The sequence below is a fragment of the Athene noctua genome, chromosome 1, assembly GCF_965140245.1.
Source record: "Athene noctua chromosome 1, bAthNoc1.hap1.1, whole genome shotgun sequence".
Classification (NCBI taxonomy): domain Eukaryota; kingdom Metazoa; phylum Chordata; class Aves; order Strigiformes; family Strigidae; genus Athene; species Athene noctua.
In genome coordinates this window covers 193,307,023-193,331,224 of record NC_134037.1, presented here as the reverse complement: position 1 = coordinate 193,331,224, position 24,202 = coordinate 193,307,023, and the positions used below count along the sequence as shown (strand labels likewise).

The window sequence follows — 24,202 nt, the reverse complement described above, 5'->3', positions numbered from 1 at the left end:
GTGGGTGCTATTCCCGTATCCAGCAAGTGAGGGGAACAAGCAGGCCCCTTTTCTGTGGGAGAAATCCCTTCTACTGTGAGGCTGGTGAGGCCTGAACCTGGCCAAGTCCCACTTCAGCCACCAGGAGCCAGCCAGGGCAGGCCCAGATCCGGGCCGTGATTGCCCCCCCCATTCTCCCCGCCACCCCCTCCAAAGGCCCCGGTGGGGAGGGGGACGCTGCAGGGGCGGCCTAGCGCAGGCTCCCCCGCAGGGCCCGGCCTGAACAGCAGCCCCGGCGCGGCAACGCGCGACGGGTGGAGCGGGGGGGCGCCGCCCCCCGCGCCGAAGCGGAGGTTCTCCCCGGGCGGGCCCTACCTGTGCCGGCGGCAGCAGACCTGCCGGCCCCTTCCCTGCAAGCCGCTCGCCCTCCCCCTCTCCCCGCTTCCGGGGGCCTGCCCGCCGCCGCCTGCTGCGCTTACGGGAGACGCGGCCGCACTGCGGGCGGACGCGCACACCCCTCGCCTCCGCCAGCCAGCCGGCCGATGGCTCCAGGCGGCCCCTGGAAGCGGGAGGGCCGGACTACACTCGGCCCAGTGACCCGTCCCGACCCGTCCCGTCCCGGTGTGAAATGTCCGCCGCCGCTGCAGCAGCCCCCGCGCTTGCGACGCGCCCGTCGGGCCGCCAGGGGGCGCCGCCGCCCCGCGCCCTCCGCAGCCCACCCAAGCGCGGGAACGAGAGCTGCTCGCGCCCGCCCCGCCCCGCCGTCACGTGCCAGGCGCGAGCGCTCCCCAGCCCTCTCGGCGGCGGCGCCGCACGCGACTTTCCGCGGGGCGCGAGCCGCTAGGGGGCGCCCCGGGGGCGGGCGGGCCTGCCCGGCGCGCGCCGCTTGTTGACCGAGTCGGCGGTTGGTGGCGCGAGACTCTCTCGTGACGCGCTCGCAGGAAGGGCGGGGGGAGGAGGGGCTGCTGCTGGGGACACCGAGAGGGGGAGGAGAAGAGGGGGGAGAGAGGGAGGAAGGAAGGAAGGAAGGAAGGAAGGAGAGAGAGGGAGAGAGAGGGAGAGAGGGAGAGCGCGGCCGGGGCTGAGAGCTGGGAGGAGGAGGAGGAAGGCGGGCAGGAGGCGGTGGTTGCGTGCGTCCGTGCCGGGGGGAGCCGCGATGTGAAGCCCCCACAGGGCCCGGCAGGGCAGGCAGCGGCGGCGCCCCGGGAATGTGCGTCTGGGACGCGGCGAAAGGTGAGCGGCGGCGGCAGGGAGCTGCCGGAGCGGGCGCCTTCCCCTGCGCGGCGCGGCGGCCCCCGGCCCCCATGGCCGCCCGGCGCTCGCGAGCGCGCCCGCGTGCGGGGGGCGGGGAGGGGAGGGGGGGGTGGGAAGCAGGAAGGGGGAGCCCGAGGCAGCCGCGGGGCCCGCAGCCCCGGCCCTGCCCCGGCCCCTCCCTGGGCCCGCGGCCTGGGCCTCCCCCTTCTCCCCGCCGCAGCTGTTCCCCGGCGCGGGGCGGGAAGCGGGGTGGGGAGCGGAGGGTGGCGCGCGGGGTTATGTAACCGGCGCGGGGGCCTCGCTCGGCCCCGCTTGCCCGCGCGCGCGGGAGGGTGTGCGCGCGGGGGGGGGGCGGTGGCGGACGGCGGACCCCCGGGGGCGCGCGCGCGCTCCGCAAGTTGCCGCGGGTGTGCCAGGTGTGTGCCCGCCTGGGCCAGCCCCCCCCCGCCTCCCCGCCTCCCCTCCCCCGCCGGCTACGGCAACCGGTGCGTGCGTGTGTGTGTCTGTCACATGGGGCCTGCGCTTCAGACACAACACGGTTCCCCGGGCAGAGCCGGCGCGATGCTGCGAGCGTTTCTGCCAGCTAAGGGGTCATTGCAGGGAAATGGGTTGGAGGAGGAGGAGGAGGAGGAGGAGGAGGGAAGCCCCAAGCCCTGGTGCAGCCTTGCCCTCTTGAACACGCCACGCGCGGTGGCGCTCAGCTGTAGCAGCGTGTATCTGCGGTTTTCCATCGTGTTTGTCACAAGTTGTATTTGCTGAGCAATAGTGCTGGATGGAACCAGTGTGCGGAAAGGAGGAGGACCTGGGCTTGATAAGGAAGCCCGTGCTTACAAGCGCCGAGGGACAGATGTGTTCACTGATGCTTCTTCACCCCTTCTCCGTCGAATGTTGATGCATTTTGCTATATTGTTACCATTGACTTGACCTGTGATACTGAGCAAAAAGCCCCTGATGGGAGATGCGCGGTAATGGCATATTAACCTTAAGAAAGGGAGAGAAAGATAATATCACAAGCACGTGATTATTTTTTTTTTTTTTTGTGGAAAATCTGTGTGTTGTATGCTGTGATATTCCTGCATATTTATTGCAGGAATAATAATTCCTGCAAATGTAATTATTTCTAATGCTTTAAGATTAATGTCAAAGTCTTCAAAATGACAGGGCTGCAAATACTCTGCTTGTGCTAATAAGATATTTTCTTCATGAAAAGATGAGTTGATGCTTGTTCTGCATCTTGATTTAAAATCCAGGTACAGTCTCAAATCTGATACTGAAGTCCAAAGACGCAAAACCAAGGGATTGTAATTTTATGATCCGAATTCATTATTCATTTAGATGCTATTGTTGCTCAGATAGAACTTTTTTTAAACAGTTGCCTAATTACCATTACTTGCAGGAGGTTATAGTTAAAATTCATTTTTGGAAGAGTTCTGTCTTACTAAGGTTTATGACATTTAACACAGTAATCCAAATCTCTGACAAATTCCTTGCCATCTTGTCTCAAGCATGTAGTTATTACCCATTCCTACCATGTTGGTCTTTCATTCAGTCCATTTCTTCCACTGGGCAGTGTACCAAATCCCTGTTAGTAAATAATCCCAAGCTGTCAGACTGGAGGTCATTGGTAGGACAGTATCGGTAGAGGCACAGTGCAGACACCTGCCTCGTGACTCACTGATGTTTAACTACTTGAAGAAAAAGATTGCTTTAAAAGTAAAGCTCTAACAGGAAAAATACATTAGCATATTTCAAGCCTCAATAGTAAACTGATTGTATGTTTTCTGCATACAATATATGTGTCTTCAATACATTATTCGATAATTAGCCTTTCAAACATAGCACCAGTCCATCTTTCTGGACAGTATGTACTACTGTTACTTAGTCACAGCCTGTTCTGATGCAGCGATAGTGTGTTGTAACAGAGTGCTGATTTTGATTAGTCTCTTTTGATTCCTTGAACCAGATGTCTTTTTTAAAGAAGTTTCATGGCAAAATTTCAATCTTTCTGCCATCCCTTTCGGTTACTAGAGAGATTAAAAAAAAAAAAAAAAAAAAGTAAGAATGATTCAAACATGAAACCTGGTTTCAAGTAGGTAGGAAAAATGAGTATGATTACACAGACCTTTTTTTTAATAAATCAGTTGTTCAGGACAAGCAGGCAAAGAATAACCTGCCTGACCCTGCCATGTGCTTTCCCCATTTAATTTGTTAGCTATTGTTTATTTCATGAAGAATGATTTTTTTTTTTTTGTATTGAACGTTTTTCTGTTTTAATTTAAGGTGTATATTACTGTCACTGAGGTCTCTGTCAGCTCTTAGCAGTGTGTTTGCCTGGTCTAATAGAAATAGCAAGGGAGCTAAATATCCAAATGTTGAAACCCTCCCTCAAGAATACAGTGTAGCTTAATTTGGTGATAGTGCCATGTGTTTACTTAAGCATTGCAAAATCAGGAAGAACTGGAAGAAAATATAAGTGGGAGTGTCCATGGAGTTGTAAAGAAAGTTGAAAGTGAGAGAGTAAATCTAAGTGGGTGCAAAAAACCGTAATTCTCAAACATGTGTAATACAGTATGCTTGTAGAAGTGTCTTTTTTTTTTTTTTAAGAGATACATTTTTGTATCTGCTCTGTTGCAGAAACCAGACAGCATTTAATTGGAGATACAAAACGTTTTTAGGGAGGAGCGCCTCCCATGTCTGTGGTCCCCCCACTTCTGTATTTCATGCAGAGTAACGTGCTCATAAGATAGAAGTCAGAATTAGGAAACCCTTCTTCTCGCTTTTCGGTAGAAGAGAGGTGAGTGTGTAGAACAGCTTTAAATTCAGGACTGATGATAACTTCCATTCCTGTGGCTTGTATTTTCAAATCTGACTGAAGGACTGCTGCTACTGTAGTTAAGGCATCTGTGGCTGTTAAATTCATGTAGGGGAGACTTTTAGTTTGGTATATCCATATAAAGGATTGTTGTATATTTTATTTAAGTAAATATTTAAGTAATATTTTATTAATTGGGTGTGAGGAGGGGAACAACAAGAACTCCCTTCCTATCTCAGAGCTTCAGGTCTCCTGGTTTTTTTTCTACCTATTTAATCGTGCTGAAGCTGGTGGTTTGAAATTTGGTTGCTTGCATAAATAAAACTTAGCCATATGGTGGTTAACTCTTCTGTGTTGTTTTTATTTTCTCTTCCCAGCTCTCTGTAAATACTTTAACCAAATCCCAACATAAGGGAGTTATTGGTAGTAACCTTCTTATTTGGTTTGCTTCAATTCATGCAGACCTTTTCAGCTTCTTAGTTTTTGAAAGGAAATAATCCTGAAAAAGAGAAAGCTTATTTTGCTTAGGAGATGACACTGCTCAGGTACCTTGCAGAGTCATTCTTGCAAATGCAGGTGGATTGGTTTGAATGCCGAAACATGAAAGCAGTGCTGAAGCCGTGTGGAGTGAGGTTGAGAACTGCTCTAAGGTTTTTCATATTGATTTAAGAGATTGACAGTATTCTGGCAGAGTGAGATACGCAGTGTATTTTGGCAGGATCCTGGGGACTGTTGCTAACATTTTTGGTCAGGTTCTTGTTGTCAGTGAATATTCAAAGTAAAATAAATTTCTGTCTACCATGTTCATGACTTCATCTTTTTGAGGTGATTCAGATCAGCTGTTAGTCCAGGGCATGATGAGTCAGCATCTTGGACAAATGGTTATACTCCACTTGCATCATTTTGGAAACGTAGGAGCTGTTGCTGTTTAAAGGAAGTTACACAATTGCTGATAATTCTTACAGGTAGGAAAGCCCGTGATCTCATTGCATGTGAGAGCCAACAGTGCAGTTTACCAAGTGGAGTGAATGTATTTTATCATTTTGTGCTTTTGACTGCAACTCCCAGTTGAAATAGAGAGCTGTAATAATGGTCTGTATTGAAAGGATACTGTTCTGGTTTTTCTGAATCTGCCTGTTGTTTTCAGGAAACATTAGAGCATTGGGAAACTGGGAAGACTGGCTTTTCAGTCAGTATTTCCTAGACTTCCATGCTGAAACTGCCTTATTTGGTAAGCAGTTCCAAGAACCCTCTTATAAAACAATACTAGGGGAGAGGTAGGGGTAATGACGTTTCACTCTTAATTTCTGGCTGATCAGGAATTTGAAGTTGTAAGTGTTGACTCTCCATAATGATTCCCGAAACTTCTATGTCGATTTTTAACCTGAGTTCTGCAAGTATCACATTTGCCTGGGATAGGCAAATGTTCTGTGGCCTTTTGGTATTGATCTGTCTCCACTAAGCAGCAGTGTAACACTGTTGTTTCTATGTCAGAGGTCCTTAAAATACCAACTTAAAACCACTTCAGGCTAAGAGTGCAATTCTGATTTTAGTTTTATTTAAGGATCCCAAAGAATTAGAGAATTTTTGTTTTATCCTAAGAACTTAGAACCACATTTTTCCTGGAAAACATAGAAACATTGTGCTCTATCTTTCACTTTCCTCTGTATCTAGGAGGAAACTAGAGAATATATTGGATCAGATCAGAAGTTCACCTAGGTAATAGTAAAGAAACAAACATACTGAGGTACTTTGCCATTATATTTTGAGTTCTTGTAGTTTGTAACCTTTGTTTTTTTTAAAAAAAGCCCTTTTTGTTCCATTCATCTCTTCAACCCATATGGATTTCTAGCATCATTGGTGTCCTGTGTCAGAGAAACCACAAATAAACTAGACAGTAGTTGAAAAAGTATTTCTATTTGTTTTGATCTCTCCACTTACTAGTTTAATCTTATTCCTCCTAGTCCTGGTGGTCTGAGTTGATGATAAAAGTAATATCCATGGAGTAATGAAAGATGTAGAAAACTTGAGTGAAAACTGAAAACGTCAAGGCTAAGCATAGAAGCCATATCTTGTGAAGATTTTACTTCAGAAAAGATTTTGCCACTTTGAGAGTTTCAAAGGCAAATCCAGAAAAACATTTGGGAACTTGACTACGCAGTGTCAGCTGAAATTAAGTGATGTCATTCAAAAGTTGCTATGAACACAAATCTACCTATTTAAATACTGAATCTGCAGTCATCGATAGTTTTGCTGGTAAAGCTACTTGATGACTTAGAGTTTTGCTGCTGTATGTGTTTACTGCTGCCCATATGTGAGTAGAGAGATGGTTCTCCTTAGTATCTGACATCAGCTAAGACTTGAGATTCACAAAGTGGATGTCTTGTCTTTTTCCCTGAAAAGTCTGGCCTGATCAGCACCTGCTCTGAGTACACTGATAACACTGAGCATAAAGCACAGTTGCCCTGGGCACTTTTAAAAATACCCCCAAACCCCCCAAAAAACCAACAAAAACCACTCCCAAACAACTAGTAGAGAAGAAGTGGTGCCTTTTCATTACATTACTTAGAGCAGTGGCCCAAAGAGCAGATTTATGTGTGGGCCATTCTCTATTGCCAGAATGGTTAATCTGGTTTGTGAGCAATCAGATTGGTCAGCAGCAGAGATTAGTTTGTTTTGTGCATATACATATGTGCAGGTGCACACACAAACACATACTTGTACACACACACATGTATATCCAAACAAATACATAAAAATCAGTCAAAAATATGTAGACTCTTTTGACAAGATTGCAGCAGTCTGCTGACCTGAAGTCTAGGGAATCTGGGGAAGCTGAAGATAGTATTAAGTCAGAGGTTTTCGCCGTCACAGTTCCTCTGAATTTGATACTACCAAATTCAGAGCATTTACAGATTCCTTGCTTTGATCACCTAATGAAAATTATTATATCTCCACTTACCTACTTTTCCTGCCTTGTTAAGTTTTTCTTTAGCTTTACAAGGATGCGCCCTTCAGTGCCTAGGAAGTCTTAGAAGGTCCTAAATCATTCGACAGCAGCAACTCTTCTCATTATTTGGGAGGAGGGATTGTGGTTTACTTATGCTACCTACTGACTGCTTGACCTACGCCTCAGTGTAGGCTCCTTGTGTAAGACACAAGTTGTGGGACTGGGTTGTCATCAGACCGAGGAGTGCACAAACTAAAAACTTCCTAAACAAGTTACGTGGATTTATTAGGTAGAAGGATGAACATTCCACTTGTCCTTTTCAAAGAAAACAGTAGCACAGTTTTATGTTTTCAAATACTATAGACAGCTAGATGTAAGGGCTTGAAGCAAGACTACCCAACTCATATACTCATCTCATTTATTGTTTCAGATACTCAAGTCCGAGAGCGAAAGATAATTTCCTTTTGGTGATTGACAATCCATTCACTGTGTTGCTATTGAGAGTCCTAATTCCGCAAGCTATGCTTCTTATTCTGATTTTACTTAATGGATTTTATTCTGGAATCTAGGCATTTAGAAACTGACATAAAGATTGTGTGTGTTAAGTCCCTTTGGGGTCAAAGCCCCAAAAGAATATAAGTGCAGAAGAGAAATAACGAAGCCAGTTGCTGAAGTCTGCAGAAACTCGCCAGTGTATTGTGGCAATAAGAACAGTTGTATCAAAGAGTTTATATTTGAACTAAAAAGTGAATTGAGCTACATGATTAAACAGAACAATGAAAATGTATGAAGAAGAGCCACTCATCACTGAGGTACTCTGAAGAAGGGGGGAAGCTTTACAAAAAAATACAGAAATGTTGAAACTGAAGCCAGAGTCTTCTGTGAGCAGAGGAAAATTCAACCAAGTTAAACCACTACTTGCGACAAGCTCTAAATGGACTGTAGCTGCTTCTGAGTGTTATTCCGAGAGGGGAATGAGACACTGACAGTTGGTCTCAAACTGAATCTGGCTTGCCATTTTTCAAAGAACTAACCATCTCAAATGCCATGTATAAAAGCAAAGAAGAGTATCTCCTTGAAAACAGATTGCTTGAAGCTGGTGCAGACTGTGCAGTGATGCTGTTTTCTGTATCTCGTGCTCATGATTCCCTAAGTTGTGACAATTAAAGCAATCATCTGTCCCAGACTCCAAGTCAGTTGTGAAGAGGTCCAAACACTTCTGTCCTTCACAGCTCTCATATAAATGGTTACATGCTGTGCAACTGCTTTAGGTCATTGTGATGATTTGCCAGCAAAAGAAATGTATATTTCTTAGTTGTTACTTGTATGTAAAGTATTTAGTTCTTGATGTTAAAGTAAACTGATCTGAAATAAAGACCATTTTGAGTTGCAAAAATAGTCCGTTTGGAAACTGGATTAGTTTAGCAAAGAGTTTCTGTGTCTCTTTCTGCAGGAGTGATTGAACAGAAGGTCAAGAGTATCATTCCTGTGCTGTCAAGCTCAAATGCAAGTATGCATGAAACACAGTTTTAGAATAGTCATCTACACATAAGGGGTTGATTCTGAAGGACTTGGGTTTTTCCATGCTTTATGTGGGTTGTATGGTATTTCACCTTTCTAGCAAATGCCATGGATGTTCATTTTTTTAAAAAATACTATTTCTAAATTTCTTATACTCACAGTCTTGTGTCTAATATTTCATTTGCCCAAGATTTTAATGATTGTTCTTTCCTAATTTATACTCTGGTTTACTCAGAGGAGATAGGGATGGTGTTTGGTCAAAGATTGAACTGTAAACTAGAGCTTGATATTATAACATCAGGTGCTTGTAGTTAGAAGTATGGGCACAAGTAGCCTAAGATGGGGAGCTGTTCAGTTTTAACTTTCTTTGAAAACTTACCGGGTGGAAAAGGGTAGCCTGCTGCTCTTGTTTATTGGGGAGAAAAAAACGTAAGCAGGGCTTGTTAGGGGAGAGTAGATAGCTCATTGCAATTCTGTATCGACATTTACACCACAGTTGGTAAGTTATAGCTGTGACCCTAACAGTCAGTTTCTAGAAATGGCTAAGATAAGAACAGTCCCATCCATTCCTCTTTTCTGGCCTGTCTGCTTTGGCTTTGTCTGATGCTCTTGTGAGTCAGCTTGCTGAACTGGCAGGAAACTACCCTGTAAAATGATGTCAATTTTCTGTTGATCTAGTGAGCTGAATTGCACATAGCACCAGTATGAACGTAGGGGTCATGTGAGTTCAGACGTAATGTAGAAGTTGGGAAGAGGGGATGAAGCCTTTTTAGGCCAGCAGAGGTTGAAGAGCAGAACCATTCCTTTTGGTGGCAGTCAGCCATCAAGTTGGGTCAACCATCTTTTGAAACTTCACCCTGAGAGTTTATTTCTCACCGAGAAATTCAGTTGCTTTGCAACGTACTAATTAGTTTATTTTAATATGGAAGAGTAGTGTTAACTCCGAAGTGTCTTAAGATCACAGCCATTTAAAAATACAGTATCTTAAAAAAACTTCTGAACTATCTTTTTTTATTTTTAAGTTTTTTTGATGGATTCTGAACTTTCCAATATGTGGTAGAAAACAGTTTTAGACCCTGTAGGCAGCAGCTCTTTTCCAGAAGACTCAGCCAAGAATAGGACTCTGTTGTGCTGAGAAATGTGTAAACACGTAAGACAGTCCTTTCCTCAAAGAGCTTGCAGACTAGTGCCAAGTAGAGTGGTGAGTTTGATGTGGGAGCTGGAATGCAGATGCGTGAAACTCAAACAGGCCACAAAATACCCACTTGGTGGAAACAACTTTTAAGCCTTGCTGGTCTGGGATGGATTCAATCTGCAGTTCAAGCAGAAGATTCTGATACTCATTAGCAGTGGCCTGAGATATCCATACTTCCGTTAGCAGTAGAGTTACATCTTCAAAAGTAATGCTTGTGGTGTTTGAATATGTTAATTAAATCAACTTCTTTTGCATTAGAGGACATTGACAGGATGTTCACTCTGGTCAGAAATGCAAAATAACTGTTACAATGTGTTATACTTTCACTCAGCTTTTAGTTATTTGAAATTGGATTATCTGGATTAAAGTTGAGTCACAGTGCAGCCTCATTTTGGTTTTGGGAATACTTAATATGCTTTCCTGTAGTGCAGAGCTATAAAGTGTATATTCTGCCAGATTCAAGTTGGCTACTCGAAGAGGCAGCAAAAATGTCACTGCATCATATACCTGGAAAAGGGAATGCTGAAGAGTATGGCAGAGACAGCTCAAGTTTGGGCAGGGCTAGTACTGACCTGGAATTAAAAAGCCCATGAGGATCTATGTTCACTTACAGAGTCATCGAGATCTATATTCTGCACTCCCAAGCATTTCTCCCCGTAATGCTTGTGGTTTTGGTCTGGGTCTGTCTGTTATTTGTGTTATTCCAACTGTCCGAGATAATGGAAAGCCACTTGTCTTACAACCATGCCATCCTGAATTTAAAGTATTTTAGAGAAATAACTTCCCTGCATCAGGTGTGCTACAGATGAGATTAAAACAAATATTAACATCAACATTCACATCTACATTCCTTGTTTTTGATCTAAAATCTTATAGTTGCTGTACAACTCTTCTATACTCACAGACATGTTTATGGAATTCATAAAATGTAGACTTAACATTTCATTTCATTACCTGATCTGTAGGCTTTGATTAACAATCTTTAATAATAGGATTAAGTGATTGTGGATTGGGAAGTATAATGCTAGGCCATTAAAGCAGTGCACAAAGGGATGTTACATATCTTTTCCTAGTGTTTCTGAGCCACCAGTCATGTACAAAGCATCACAACTCTTAGTTTCTCTTCTAGCTTCAGTTTTGAGAAGAATTGCCCAATAGAAATTTGAATTTTTAGTTAAATAACCCTATTTTGTAGAATAGTAAGATTTACGATTTGTATGTGGTCTAGAAAGAGATGCAGGGCCAGTTATGTTAATTTTGATCACACAAGTTCTTGACTTTTTTTTTTTTCTTGAAAGGTTGTTTTTCTTGCACTGAAACTTGGATTCTATTCCTAGGATACTATTTCTACCTTCACAGGCTTTTGTGCAGTTTCAGAGTTTGTTGGGATATTTTTTTTTCTTAATTGCTGAAGATTTCTTTGTGTTCACAGGTCCAGAATATGAGCATTTCAATTTTATTTAAAAAGCTTTTCTCGGGGCAAAGGGTCACTTTAGCTTGTCATTCAGTCTCTAGAGATACCCTGAAAACCAGTAGCTATGGTGGTTCATTTTCACCTAGTCACTGTGCATTTGTGCTCTTGAATTTGTGAAAACAGAGAACACTGTTTTGAAACAAGTTATATACCATAATCACAAGAAAAATTAACTCTTTTCTGAGATTGGCCTGCTTGTGATGGGTGTTTAATTCCCCTGTCTTGATTCCCCTCCTGCCCCCACTTGAGGGGTTCTTTACATAGCATTTCTCTTACTCATCCCTTCATCATGATTCCTACAGAGGGAGAGTCATGTCATCCTTATATTTCTTATTTCATGAACCGGTGAGCATGTTTCAAATCTTGCTTAAATTTTCCTCTGATTTAATATAACCTGTGCAAGATGGCTCTCATGCTCATTTGTTCCTTAGGTTTCAAAAAGGCAGCTGTAGTTATGTTCATTCTCAAGGAAAAAATCGCACTGTAAGCACAAGTCTTTAGCAGTGGGGATTCTCTTTAGTCCAGAAACCTTGGTTCATCATTCAGTTCCTGGAACCACAAAGGGAGAAATTAGCTCCCAGGTTTTCATATCAGCATTAAGAAAATAATCCACGACTCTCAAGACTTGAGCCAAAGGCATCTAGTAATCACTAAAGTACCATGTTCCTAACTTGTGTGTTTAGAATTTAAGTGGACTGGTGGAGTCAAAAATTACATCTGCCAAGGAAACGGTAGATCATGATCAGATGTTGTGAGCAGGTATTACAGCCTAGCTTCTCTAGTTTTGCAGGCTCTAGGAAGTCAACTTTTGAGCAGTTGATATGTCATGTTTTTAATACACTAATGTAGTTTTGTTTTTCTGATTTCTAGTTTTAATCAAACTAGGACATACCTATGATTTTGATTGGCTCCGCTGGTTGTGGTGTTCTGATCTAATGGCTTTTAGACTAGAGATCTTTCTTCCTCACCTGTGTCCTAAAGAAATATTAAATGTGTTTCAAGGTTTTAGAAAAGCTTACCCTCATGAAGGCAGTTCTTTAGTTTATCAGACATTAGATATTTTAGTTTAAGCAAGAGGTCGTTTATATACGGGTCAGAGTAACTACCTATCAAATCCTATCTTCTCAAGAACTTGATGTTTGGAATAAAGAGCATCTTTGTTAGACTGATGTGATTACTTATAGTGCACATTTCATACAGTCTTGAAGGTTCTTTGGTGGTTTGTTTTTTTTTCTTTCAGAGTAAGAGCTTCTTTTCATATGAGATTTTATTTTTGATAGACTTAGAATCATAGAACAGCCCCGACTGGGGGACTTCAAAAGACTATCTAGTTCAGCCTTTCATGGGTAGGGAAGCCTAGAGGAGCTTGCCTAGTACCCTGTCCAGTTTCAGCTCAAAAAGCTCCAGTGATGAGGACTCTACTGTGTCCCTGGGGAGGTTGTTCTAATGATTGATAGTTCTCACTGTAAAAAATTTCTTTCTTATATCAAGATGAAACCTCTCCTGGTGCAACCTGTATATACTGCCTCTTACCTCTCTGTGTGGCCTCTTCTGAAGAGAGACCCTCTCCTTTTTGTAGCCACCCTTTAAGTCTTTGTCATCCTTTATTAAGAAGGAGAAAGGGTAATCAATAGTTAAAATTCTGGTGTCTCTTATGAGCTCATACACCGATACCTATAGTATCTAAAAACACTAGATGACATTTTAATGATTTTTTTCTTGAACTTACACTTTTCTCCAAGAACTTCTTAGCCAGAAGTGATAGATTTGAACTACAGTTGACTTCAGCTAATGGAAAAATACAAATTTTCTAAATGAAAGAAACCATCTAGCCATTTCCAGTATGTACTGGCCTCTAAAGGCAAAAAGTCAATTTTGTATTTCATGTGGTCATCTGGCTAATCTCCTCTCATTTTTCTCACTGCTTTGTAAGAGTTCTGTGGTATCTATTAGGTATAATTCAAACCACTGAAAATTGATCTCAGACAGCACGATGTCTTGGAAATTGGTCTCTGGGTAAGAAACGCAGGTACCTGGAGAGAAAATTGAACATACTGAGGAGGGGTTGCTTTGTTTCAATTGTTGGTGTAGAGTTCATCTCCTTGACATGTGATTAATCTTCATAATTATATACATGTGTAGGTTATGTATCAAATTACAGCAACTATAAGAAGAATAGAACCAGGTGTATCATGATCTTCCTGTGTTTGTAGAAGTCCTGAAACACAAACCTGAAGCTTGTCTTTTCAAGGTGGTTATACCCACTTTGACTATAATTCTGTGGTTGCCTAATTTGTCATATTTGCAGCATTCCATGGAAACAATCATATTTATGAAAACTTTCCTGCAGCTGTGCCTTGTTCTGCAACCAGACTTGCCTGCAGTCCAGGGTGGTTTATCTGGATTTCAGAGTATGCCTGCTTGGTAGCTGTAGAACAAAAGGGGTTTAAGAGACAAAAACTAGAATTCAACTTTCAGCCAGGTTCAGAGGAAACAAAATCGTAATGTGACAAACGAAGCAGTCTCCAGAACAGTGCAGCAGAAGACCTGCATAGGAAAATGGACCAAAATGCATTGTTATCTCAATCCACAGCTCTGTGTGCTTTCTGATAGGCCAGAGAGCTGTGCTCCGTTACTGGACGACGCTATGGATAGCCCAGAGAGTAGGTATCTTCTCAAAAGTGGACAAGGATGAAAAAAACCCACTTGACTTCCTTCTGTGTATTAATTTAATGTAAAAATTAAATACTTAATAAAATAAAGGTGACTGGCTTAAATTTTCCTCCTTTTAGTTCAAAATCCTATCCTCACACTCTAAGAGCTGATAACCCAAAGCTGATAGCCCTAAAAGACTATCACGGTCCACTCGGTGGACTCATGATGGTTCATTTACTGTGATCTCAAAAGTGCAAAACTAAGGTGACCAACACCAAAGGGAATTGTATCAATCAAACAGTGAAACTTTATTGTGTTTCCTTTGAAACGGCACACGATAGTTAGAGATGGGTGAAAGAAAGGAGAAAAGTAAAGTTTCGTTTAGAGAGGAGGAAAAGAGGTTATAGCTACCACTGTTGATCTCAAGAAGTCATGGGTCCAGCTGATGCTGCGTTGTCAATCATCATGATCCTTGGTGGGGAAGCTTCAAATTTTCGTGGCCCAGAAGTTGTCTTTTATGCTTAGTGACACACCTAGCTCTACCTCTGCCTCAGGGATCTCCACCCTTCTTCAAGCGAGGCTATCATGCATGCACAGGGGGGAGTGTTTGAGGTGTGGCCAGTCTCAGAGGCGGGTAGCCTTCAACCAGGAGGTGTCTTTTGGTATTATAATGAAACAAAGTTCGTCTGAAGTTCATGGTTTCTTCATCAATGTTATGGCAACAGTTGCGATCCATCCTTTTTGACAGTAGCTATGCAGTTATCTCTAAGGACTCTGGCCAGGTCCAGGTCCCAAAGTACAGCAGAACACTCTCTGTACCACACAGTTCATATTCCACTCTCGGGATCAGCAGCTGTGTTTCAAACAGGCCATTGTTGGGTACCCTGCTGTCCATGTCCCCGATGACAATGTTGAGACAATGCTGATCTTCTGACCGACTCTTACAATGTTTTTATCAGTGTTTTTATTTAGGTGTTTTCATTTAGGGAACTGGTTAGAGTAGAAAGTGAGAGATGTAATAGCAGGCAGTGACCTCATGATCTTACTACATCATTAATCAATATTTTAAAATCAGCGTTACAACAGCTATAGTTAATGTGAATCACTTGGGTGCAGTGAGCAGTTGGCCACAATCCAAAACACTTATTTTTCTCTCTACCAGTTCTGTTCTAACCAGCTAATAGCTCATCTGGGGACACTGCTGTGTACAGCTCATGATCTAGGGATAAGTGTCTTGCACTTATTGCACAATTTGACTGGTTGGGTCTATTTGTTTATTATTTATTAAGCAGCATGAACAAACAAACAACCCAAAGAAACAAATCACAACCCTAGCTATAGATCATACTAGATCATTTAAACAACTGGCTTTTCATTGACCATAAGATGGCCTTTGGTTTTTTTTGCTTTTATGTGATGTATTGTGTTGGAGCAACAAGTGTTTGGATTTTTTATGATTATCTGTAAATCCACTGGTGAGATTAATCCTGTCTCTAGTACCAGGAGGTGTTTGCCTGTATCCCACCATGTAGGTAGGATCAAATAGGAAATAAAAGATTGTTCCTGACTTGGGTAATATTTTGCAGGAAAGGTAGCAATTGTATTTAAGAATCTCTTATTACTCTTTTTTTGTAGGACATATGTGATGAACAGGAAGAATTTAATAAATTGTAATGGAAACTGAACTCATTGTAATGAGTTTTTTGTATTCTGGGTGAATAGAACAAAATGCATACGTGTGGTTTTGATACATAGCAGCAGCTAGAGTATCCATTACTACAAAACTGAGGAACTGGGGATTTATGCAATTTTTCATTTCTAGGTTAACCATGTAACTCATATACTTTAGTGAAGTTCATTGAAAAATGTAATCTTTGTGATCATCTGTAGATAGCCTGTAATGCATCATTGAAATGCCACTGATGATAGTACTAAACATCTAACTGATCAAGCATTGTTCTTCCCATGCAGAAGCTTCAGTATGAGGCGGGGTGGATGGCGGAAACGGGCTGGCGATGGAGATGGCTGGGGAATATGGGTATGTTCAAAACCAAGTGGTTTGGTTTTATTTTTAAGAGGTAAATGGCACTGTTGGTTAAAAAGGGCTTACAATTTTATTATATATGCTAAAGGTATGGTATACTATAAATTAAACCCTTTCGCTTCGCTTGAAAACACATAATTAAGTTCTAAAGAAATTTTTTAAATTACCAGGTTCTGAAGTCTTTGTTTACAATAATCCATTAAATTACATTATTAATAAGTATAGACCCTTGAATAGCTTTAAATCACCATTTAAAAATTAAACTAAAGAATTTTAAAACTATTTATGGTTGTCTCCAACATATACTGTGTAGCTGGACAAACAATAACTGAGGTGCCTAATTTACATAAATATTTTCGATACTGCTGTCTCATGTATATTTAAGAACTGAAAATACATGGAGCTTAATGAATATTTCCTACGTTGTTTCTTTAGGCAATGAACCTCCAATTTAGCATCCAAATTTCCATCAGTCCCTTACTTCTTTTTTCTTCTTTTTATTCTATAAAAAAATTTTATAAAGATAGAATCTTTCTTACAGAATAAGAGAAAAGAAGTATGAAATAAATCCTGCCATGTTGGTAACAAGATGCACTTATCTTGTAGATAAGAATTTAGGGTGAAGTATTTGCTATTTTTCATTTGGAAAAAGAATATGTCTTTTGTATGTCAACCAAAATAAATTTGAAGGAATGCTGCTTGCCTTTCCAGTCTTGTAATTGATCAGTTCCTGTCTGTAAATGTTAGAAAATAAGACTAGCATCATGGGGTTTGTTTTGTTTTGTTTTAACTTAAAAACTAGGGCGGATACATGTCGGCAAAGGTTAAGAAATTGGAGGATCAGTTCCGGTCAGATTCAGCCATACAGCACCAGAGGGATGGAAGCTCGTCAAGTATCTTTAGTGGAGTTGCCATCTATGTCAATGGCTTTACAGGTGAAGCTTTTATGTTTTTAAGGATCTGTTCTGTTTTGTTCTAGTGTCTGTTTACCATCCTGAGTGGAGTAAAGAATGGTAAAACACATGAGTTTGCAGCTAAGTAAATACATAACAATTACTGTATATCTTTTGTATATTATGTTCCTTTGTGTTTAATGATTAAGGTTTTCAATATAATAATTAAGTTCTGCATATAAATATTACTTTATTAAATAATTTACATGAATAGTCACTGACAGAAATAGGAGTAAATTCTTTTACCTTTCTGTGATCTTATTATTTGAGCTGAAACCTTTTAACTTCCTCCATACTTCTACATATATTACATTTTTAGTTTTCTAAACTATTGATGGTTGGAGTGTATGCATTAAGTTTATGTTTGGGTGGATATGTTGGGTTTTTCTTGCTCAGAGTGGTGTAATGCTTGAGACAGCAAACCCGTTAATAATAGAAGGAAGAACAAGAGGAGAGGTGAGGCATATGTATTCATTGTCTGTGATGGACTGATGGTGCATGTTAACTGGAGTAAGATTTTTAATCTACCGTACTTACGTTCATATTTCTCCTGGGTTCTGTAAAGCAGCTTAATAACCTTTTTGAAACTTCCCAGAAGTCTTTTTCAGGGACCTATGCCAGGATTGCTGTGACTATTACATAACTGATGCATACAGCTTCTATGATACAGAGCAGTGCTGGTTTGAGCACAGGGCTCAAACTGTCTGAAAAAGGTTAAGGTGGACAAGTTAAACTATTAATACCTCTGAATCAGTTATTTAATACAGGCAGTTCCCTTCGTGAAAATCTAACATTTGCATATTCTTCAAGGTACTGCTTCCTAAATAGAGCTCTGCAAGATGGTTGTTGAACAGGCTGGAGTAGGAAGTATAACACTTGGAGAAAATGTGTGCTATTTTTAGTTAAAAGTTAAAGGTATAATCAAGTGTTAGAAATCTTCTGAGGGTTGCCAGTAGGCCACTGGAAGGAACTGTAACTATTCTTTAAAAAAATTTCTTCCTTCCTGTATTGATAAATATGGGGGGGTTAGTATCTTGTGCCAGATTTTTTATTCAAAACATTCTGCTTGTGCTGACCCAAACCTTTTGGTGCCAGCGTGACACCAGTGCAAAGGTTTTCTAAAATTTAAAACTTTGTCTTTTTTTTTCCCCACCTTTGCTTGCAAAATAAATAATCTTTTTAGCATGATTGAGGGAAAAAGAAGAGATGTTAGTTTTTAAGGTATTCTCTATTCTCTGTAACAATGCAAGAATAACCTGGTAAGAAAGGAATGAGTTAACTGCTTCAGTAAATCAGAAATTGTATAGTAGGAGTTCTGTGCTGTTGCTAAGCCCTTTCAATATTCTTTTCTATTACTTTTGGGTATAAAATACTCTCCCATACTCTGGTGAAAAGATAAGTGAGTTAATCTAATATTGTGTTATGTTGATGTGAAGTGGTTTTTAATGTAGTTTAGCATTAGATCTACTTGAGTATTTTTACACACCCCCTCCACTATGTAATGGAATGATCCTCTGTAACAAGTAGAATGTTTACATTTTGAATCAATCACTTCAGAAACACAGTTTTCTACACTTACTAGAAATGCTTTTCTGATTTGTTCTTTGAAGAACTTGTAAGGTTTTTCAGGAGAAAAGCAATGGTTGGCACTCTTTCTGATCATAGCATCATATTTCTCAAAGCTGTTTTTCTTACTCTATTTGCTGACACAAAACAGGAATATTTCTGATTTTAATTTTATAGATCCCTCAGCTGATGAATTAAGACGGCTAATGATGTTGCATGGAGGCCAATACCATGTGTATTACTCCAGATCAAAAACAACTCACATCATTGCCACAAATCTTCCAAATGCCAAAATAAAAGAGTTGAAAGGAGAAAAAGTAGTTCGGCCAGAGTGGATCATGGAAAGGTAAGTGTAGGTCTACTGCTTTTGAAGGTTTCTCCTTTTGGAAAAAAAAAAAGAAGAAAAACTTTGAAAAACAGCATTATTGAAGATTGCATTTTGAGATTATGGTTTAGTTTGAAATAAATTATCCTTGCAACAGCTGAGTAAAAATACTGTTACATTGAAGATATGCATCTTAGTGATTGTTCCTTAAGAAACTTCACTAAGAACTTTCAGAAAGTCTCAGGCATGTCAGGAAACAGAACGTTATCCTGTTAATTCCATTTAATAACCAATGAATTGACCAGCCTTCATCTCAGTATGTTTAAATAAGTACAAGGTCATTGTTTTTTAACCTCTTGCCTTGTGTACTGCATAAGTTTCATTTCATCTGTAAATAAAGAAGAATGTCAATTGAAAAACATTTTCATAAAATTGAAATGAATTAATCTAAACATTTATTATGTTGCAACTTTACAGCAAAACAAAAACAACATTTAAAAAAAAGTTTTACTTACAAAGGATTTATGTTCTTCAGTTCCTCTGTACCCTTGAATGCATAGAAGCAACTAAAGTTGTCCTCAGGTCCTTGAAAAAGATGATAGCATGGCTCAGAGCAGTTAATCTGACTTGCATCTGTCTTATTCCATCTGAGGAACCCATGGGAAATAGAACAGGCAAAAATACATTCTGGAAATCATTCTGTCAGTGTCATGCTAGTCTTAAGTAGCCTCTTTCCTAGATGACCAGCAGAAACAGGCAGGGAACTGTTCTGCATACATACTTGTAGAAACCTATTTGCAGTTGCTATTTTCAGTTTATTGATTTTCAGTCCTTTGGATTCGGCTGTTTCACATCCTGTATCTTTAAGGTAAATTTTTAAACTTTAGGCAGAAATTATAGGTTCCTCAGTTTGAAAAATATTTTAGGTACATTTTTTAAACAGTTTTAGGGCCTCACCCATAAGTTTAAGGACTTGGAAAACTGGTGGTAGATGTGGTTTTATTTGAAAGATGTGGCTGTTTTCACTGATGCCATTAAAGGTGGTTATGATTTTAACCAAGGTGGAAAAATTGATTTGTATACATTCAGTAGAGACTTGCAGGAACCTGATGTATGAAATATAAAATTTTCCTTATGATGTCTTGTGTCTTCTGCATCTCCTGGTTCTGGAAGGTTGTACTGTAGAATAAGTCAGAAGAACCGAGTGTATACAGATAAATGGGGTTGGGCACAAGGAGTCAGGGAATTCACTGTCTCAGTAGAACAGGACTTGTGTCAGAATCTGGAATAAAAGCTAATTTCACAACACTGCATCATTTTTTCCCTTCCTCAACAATATTGCAGAACATTCATTGGTTAAATACTCCATCTCTGTGTATGGAATACCAAATTATGTTCTCCTCAGTAGAACAGGTAGTGAAAATCAGTGCAGTGGATACAGAGATTCCAAATTTGTTGAAAATTCATGTGCACATCATGTTAGTGCAATATGATGGGTTTGGGAGTTTTTTAGTTTGGTTAAGCGTCAGGCCTAAAATGTTACTGTCACAAATTGCTAGTAAAGCAGTGTTTTTAGATCTTCAGTCTTGCCATCCAAGGCCATTGCAAAATGAAAAGGTCATTTGTCTGTGGAGGTTTGATTTATTTCTTTGTGTGCACACTTTATGATCTAGTCCTTCATTACATGATCACATGCCATCTTTTTTCACTATGGTACCTGCCACATTCTCTTCACAGAAAAGATGGAGTTCAGGTTGTAAATTGTTAATTCAGTGACTTGTTCTTTGCTTCCTGTCTCTGTAACCCTGTTCCTTACTTACTGCATGTGTCTAGAATTCTTTGCTGATAATGGAATGAATAATTAATTCCTGTATTTTATTGGTGCTTATCACTACAGCATCTGTCTGCGTTCCAAAGATTAATGAACTTACCACAACACTTATTACAATGGCTATTATTTTCATTTTTTGTTTGAGAGCCACCAAAAAGACATTAAGGTAAAACACAAAAAATGACAATAATTTGGAATATGCCATGTGAATGATGTAAGATCAGATTTTTCATAGTTAGTTATGAAAAGATGGTAAGGTATATGTTGAAGTTTATTGCTGCATTAAAAGCTTTCTGTATTCTGAACTGTGAGCATTCTGAACTAAGGTCTAAAGGCAGACTCTTGTAAATCTGTTGTTAAATGCAAGTAGCTCTAGAATTTTTGTTTAGTTAGCATCACAGAGATCAGGCAGTAACAGTAGTGGCAAAATCCATTATTGCAGGTTAATGTGTGATTGCTTTAGTGACAAAATCCTTCTTTCTGCACTCTCCTTGTTGCATGTTTTAGCTACCTCTCCATTTCTGCAATAAATGGAAAGACTCAAAGGCAGACCTTCTTTCTGAATTTTTCTTCCTTTATTTGAAAAACACCCAACACAATCATGTAGCTTGGAAAGGTTGTTGTGCATCTCCAGTGAAAGCCAAACTAAAGTGATCCGAGAGCTTCACTTTCAAATTTGAATATTCTTTTAACAAACATTCTTTGACATTCATAATAAAATCACTTTCCAGAGACTGAGGATAACTAACCACTAAAATGAGCTACCAATAGAATTTGTGGATTCCTTATTTTGATTTTTAGATTGAGTGTTTTTCTTAAAGATCTGTGTTAATCTAATACAAATGCGAAGAAAATAGTTTAAAATCATTTCCTCAGAAAAACAAAAAATTAATCTGGTACATCGTACTTAATTTGCTTTTTCTGATGAGGATTCAGAATGCGAAATGCTTGAATAAATAAAAGCTACTGGTCTTAAAATAGTACAGCTTTCAGAAGAGATAGCACGTTATTTTAACACAGTACTTTGTTTTGGAAACTAGTAAAGCATTGAAGGGGGAGGAGATGGCTTTTATAGCTGTACCAGAAGCAAATGGAGCAAGCCTGTTGTTGAATGGTGGGGCAACCTCATGACAAAGGATATGGAAAAATTTGAGGTACTCAATATTGCCTTTTCTTCAGTGTTTAGTGGCAAGGTCTACTTTAATGCCCTGAAAGCCTAGTGGCAGAGTTTAGAGAAAAGAAATGCTACCAGAGGTATAGGAAGCATAAATTACAGTTCACTGAAGGAACTGTTGACATCCACAACTCTATAGGACCAGATAGAATGCATCCAAGGGAGCTGAAAACGCTGGCTGATACCAGTGCTACGCCACTCTGTCATCTTTGAAAATTCATGGCAATCAGATGAGATTTTCCAGAAGACTGGATAAAAGGCAAATGTCATGCCTGTATTCAGAAAGGGAAAGAAGGATCCAGGGAACTGCACTGTGATCAGCTTCACCACAGTCACTGAAGATTATGGAAGATACCTTCCTGGAAACTATATCTAGGGTGACAAATCATGCCTGACCAGCCTGGTTGTCTTCTGTGGTGAGATGACTGGACAACAGGAAAGCAATAGATGTCATTTGCTTTGACTATAACAGGGCTTTGACACAGTTCCCCATTGCATTTCAGTCAAATTCGGGAGATACAGTTTGGTTAGTGGGCTGCTAGCTGGGTGAAGAACTGCCTCAGCTGCCTGGCTCAGACAGTAGTGGTCAGTGGTTCAGAACTGAACTAGCAGATGGTTACAGCTGTCATTTCTGAAGGGTTGATACTGGGGCAGATGCAGTTTAATGTCATTGTTAACCATGTGGACATTGGTGATGAGGTGGAAAGTACCTTCAGCAAGTTTGTGGATGACAGCAAATAGAAGGGAAGTTGATATACTGGAGAGCAGGACTGCCCTTTGGAGAGTCTCAACAAACTGGAGAAATGGGATGACAGACAATTAATGAAATCTGACAAAGTCAAATGCAGAGTCCTAGATATGGGACAGAATTAATTCTATGCAATCAGACAGGCTAGGGACTCACTGGCTAGGACACACCCTTGTAGGGAGGGACTTGAGGATCCTGTTGGACTACAAGTTGACCATGGAGCAGCAGTTGTGCTCTTGTGGAGATAAAGGCTAACAGCATACTGGGTTGCATTAGCAAGACTGTGGCCAGCAGGTCAAGGGAAGTGATTCTTCCAATCTGTTTGGCACTTCTGAAGGTACATCTGGAGTTGTGTATGATTTTGGGCTTCTCAGTACAAGAAAGATACTGATAAACTGGAGTGAGTTCAGAGGAGAGCCACCAGCATGAGTAGAACCCGGAACATGTGATCTATGACAAGAGACTGAGAAAGCTGGTTTTGTTTTACTTGGACAGAAGACTAGGAGGGGATCTAATTGTTGTCTTTTGTTACCTATATGGAGGCTGCAGAGAATATGGAGGCAGATTTTCCTTCAAGATACACAGCAAGAGGGTAGGAGGCAGTAGTCACAAGTTGCAACAAAGAAAATTTTGACTGAGTATAAGAAAAAGATTTTTCTCAGTGTTAGAGAGTAAGCAGCAGAACAGCTGTCTAGAGAGGCTGTGGAATCTCTGCCCTTGGAGATCAGCCCTGGACAACCTGATCTGACTTTAACGATAACCCTGCTTTCAGCAGTGTTTGGACTAGAGACCTCAAGGTCCTTTCCAACCTAATTTTTTAGTGATTGGGAATTCTGTGACCCAGGGGGTTTAGAATGGGCAGAGATGTTGAATAATGCATCTAAAATAAGATTCCTATTGCTGCATCTTAATACAGTTAAAAAAACCCCCACCAAACCAACTGTGCATTGATCTAGTAATGAAGCTGCTCCAGTAGCTAAAATCTTAGCCTGAACAAGTTCTTAAATAATTGTGGGTTTTTATCATCTTGAAGTTGCAGTGATGATTTTGAAATACTACCTGGGTGGTTATGCACCCAGGTTCACATGGTGATATGAGAAAGAGTCTAACCAGTCATTCCAAAATCTAAGTTGCTGCATCACAACTTTCTGTACAAGAAAGCTTTGGAACTTTACCACGTGTATTTTTAACTCTGTTTGGCAATGTTTAATGCAAATGGTGTTGCTTTGTGAATGCTATGTGTTCATGTATCAAACAATATTTAATGGATATATTTTTAGGGCTGTTTTTACTATCCTATTCCCATAGAAGCTTTACTAGGTCTCTACATATGTGCCTAACTAGTTTTAATTTATCTAATTGGGAAATGCGATCTCCCACCTCATTCTTCTCTAATTGCAGCAAGAAAGTTCCTAAGAGCTTTTGTTTCACTGTCCAGCTCCCTTGACAGTAGTAGAGATTTGAGCTAGTTAAAACCACATATCCAAGAGAAAGCATTCAGATGTTGAAGAACGGAAAAACAGTATCTGCCACTGAGCTAAATTCTCTTTAAAAAATTGAATCCAATTATATCTTCAAAACTGAACACTGATACTAAGCTTCTTTGATATGAGAGAGGTTCCTCTGCTGTAAGAAGTTTCAGCATCTCTGACCCAGTGTCCAGTATGAAGAGTTATATGAAGAAGAGGTGAAGTATAGGCTGGGAAGGCTGTTACATCTAC

General features: G+C 40.6%; 1 protein-coding gene across 3 annotated transcripts in view; it reads left to right on the top strand.

Annotated features, from left to right (window-relative positions):
• The first annotated feature begins 991 nt into the window (after positions 1-991).
• REV1 (REV1 DNA directed polymerase) overlaps positions 992-24,202 on the top strand; it is a 62,509-nt gene continuing 39,298 nt past the window's right edge. For 2 of the 3 annotated variants that reach the window (XM_074908697.1, XM_074908707.1), the window contains exons 1-4: positions 992-1,212; positions 15,812-15,878; positions 16,687-16,819; positions 18,581-18,749. In XM_074908697.1, the coding sequence (XP_074764798.1) occupies positions 15,822-15,878; positions 16,687-16,819; positions 18,581-18,749 (359 nt within the window). In that variant the 5' untranslated portion in view covers positions 992-1,212; positions 15,812-15,821. Of the gene's footprint in view, positions 1,213-15,811; positions 15,879-16,686; positions 16,820-18,580; positions 18,750-24,202 lie in introns of those variants that run through there. The other variant, XM_074908717.1, reaches the window with a different exon arrangement.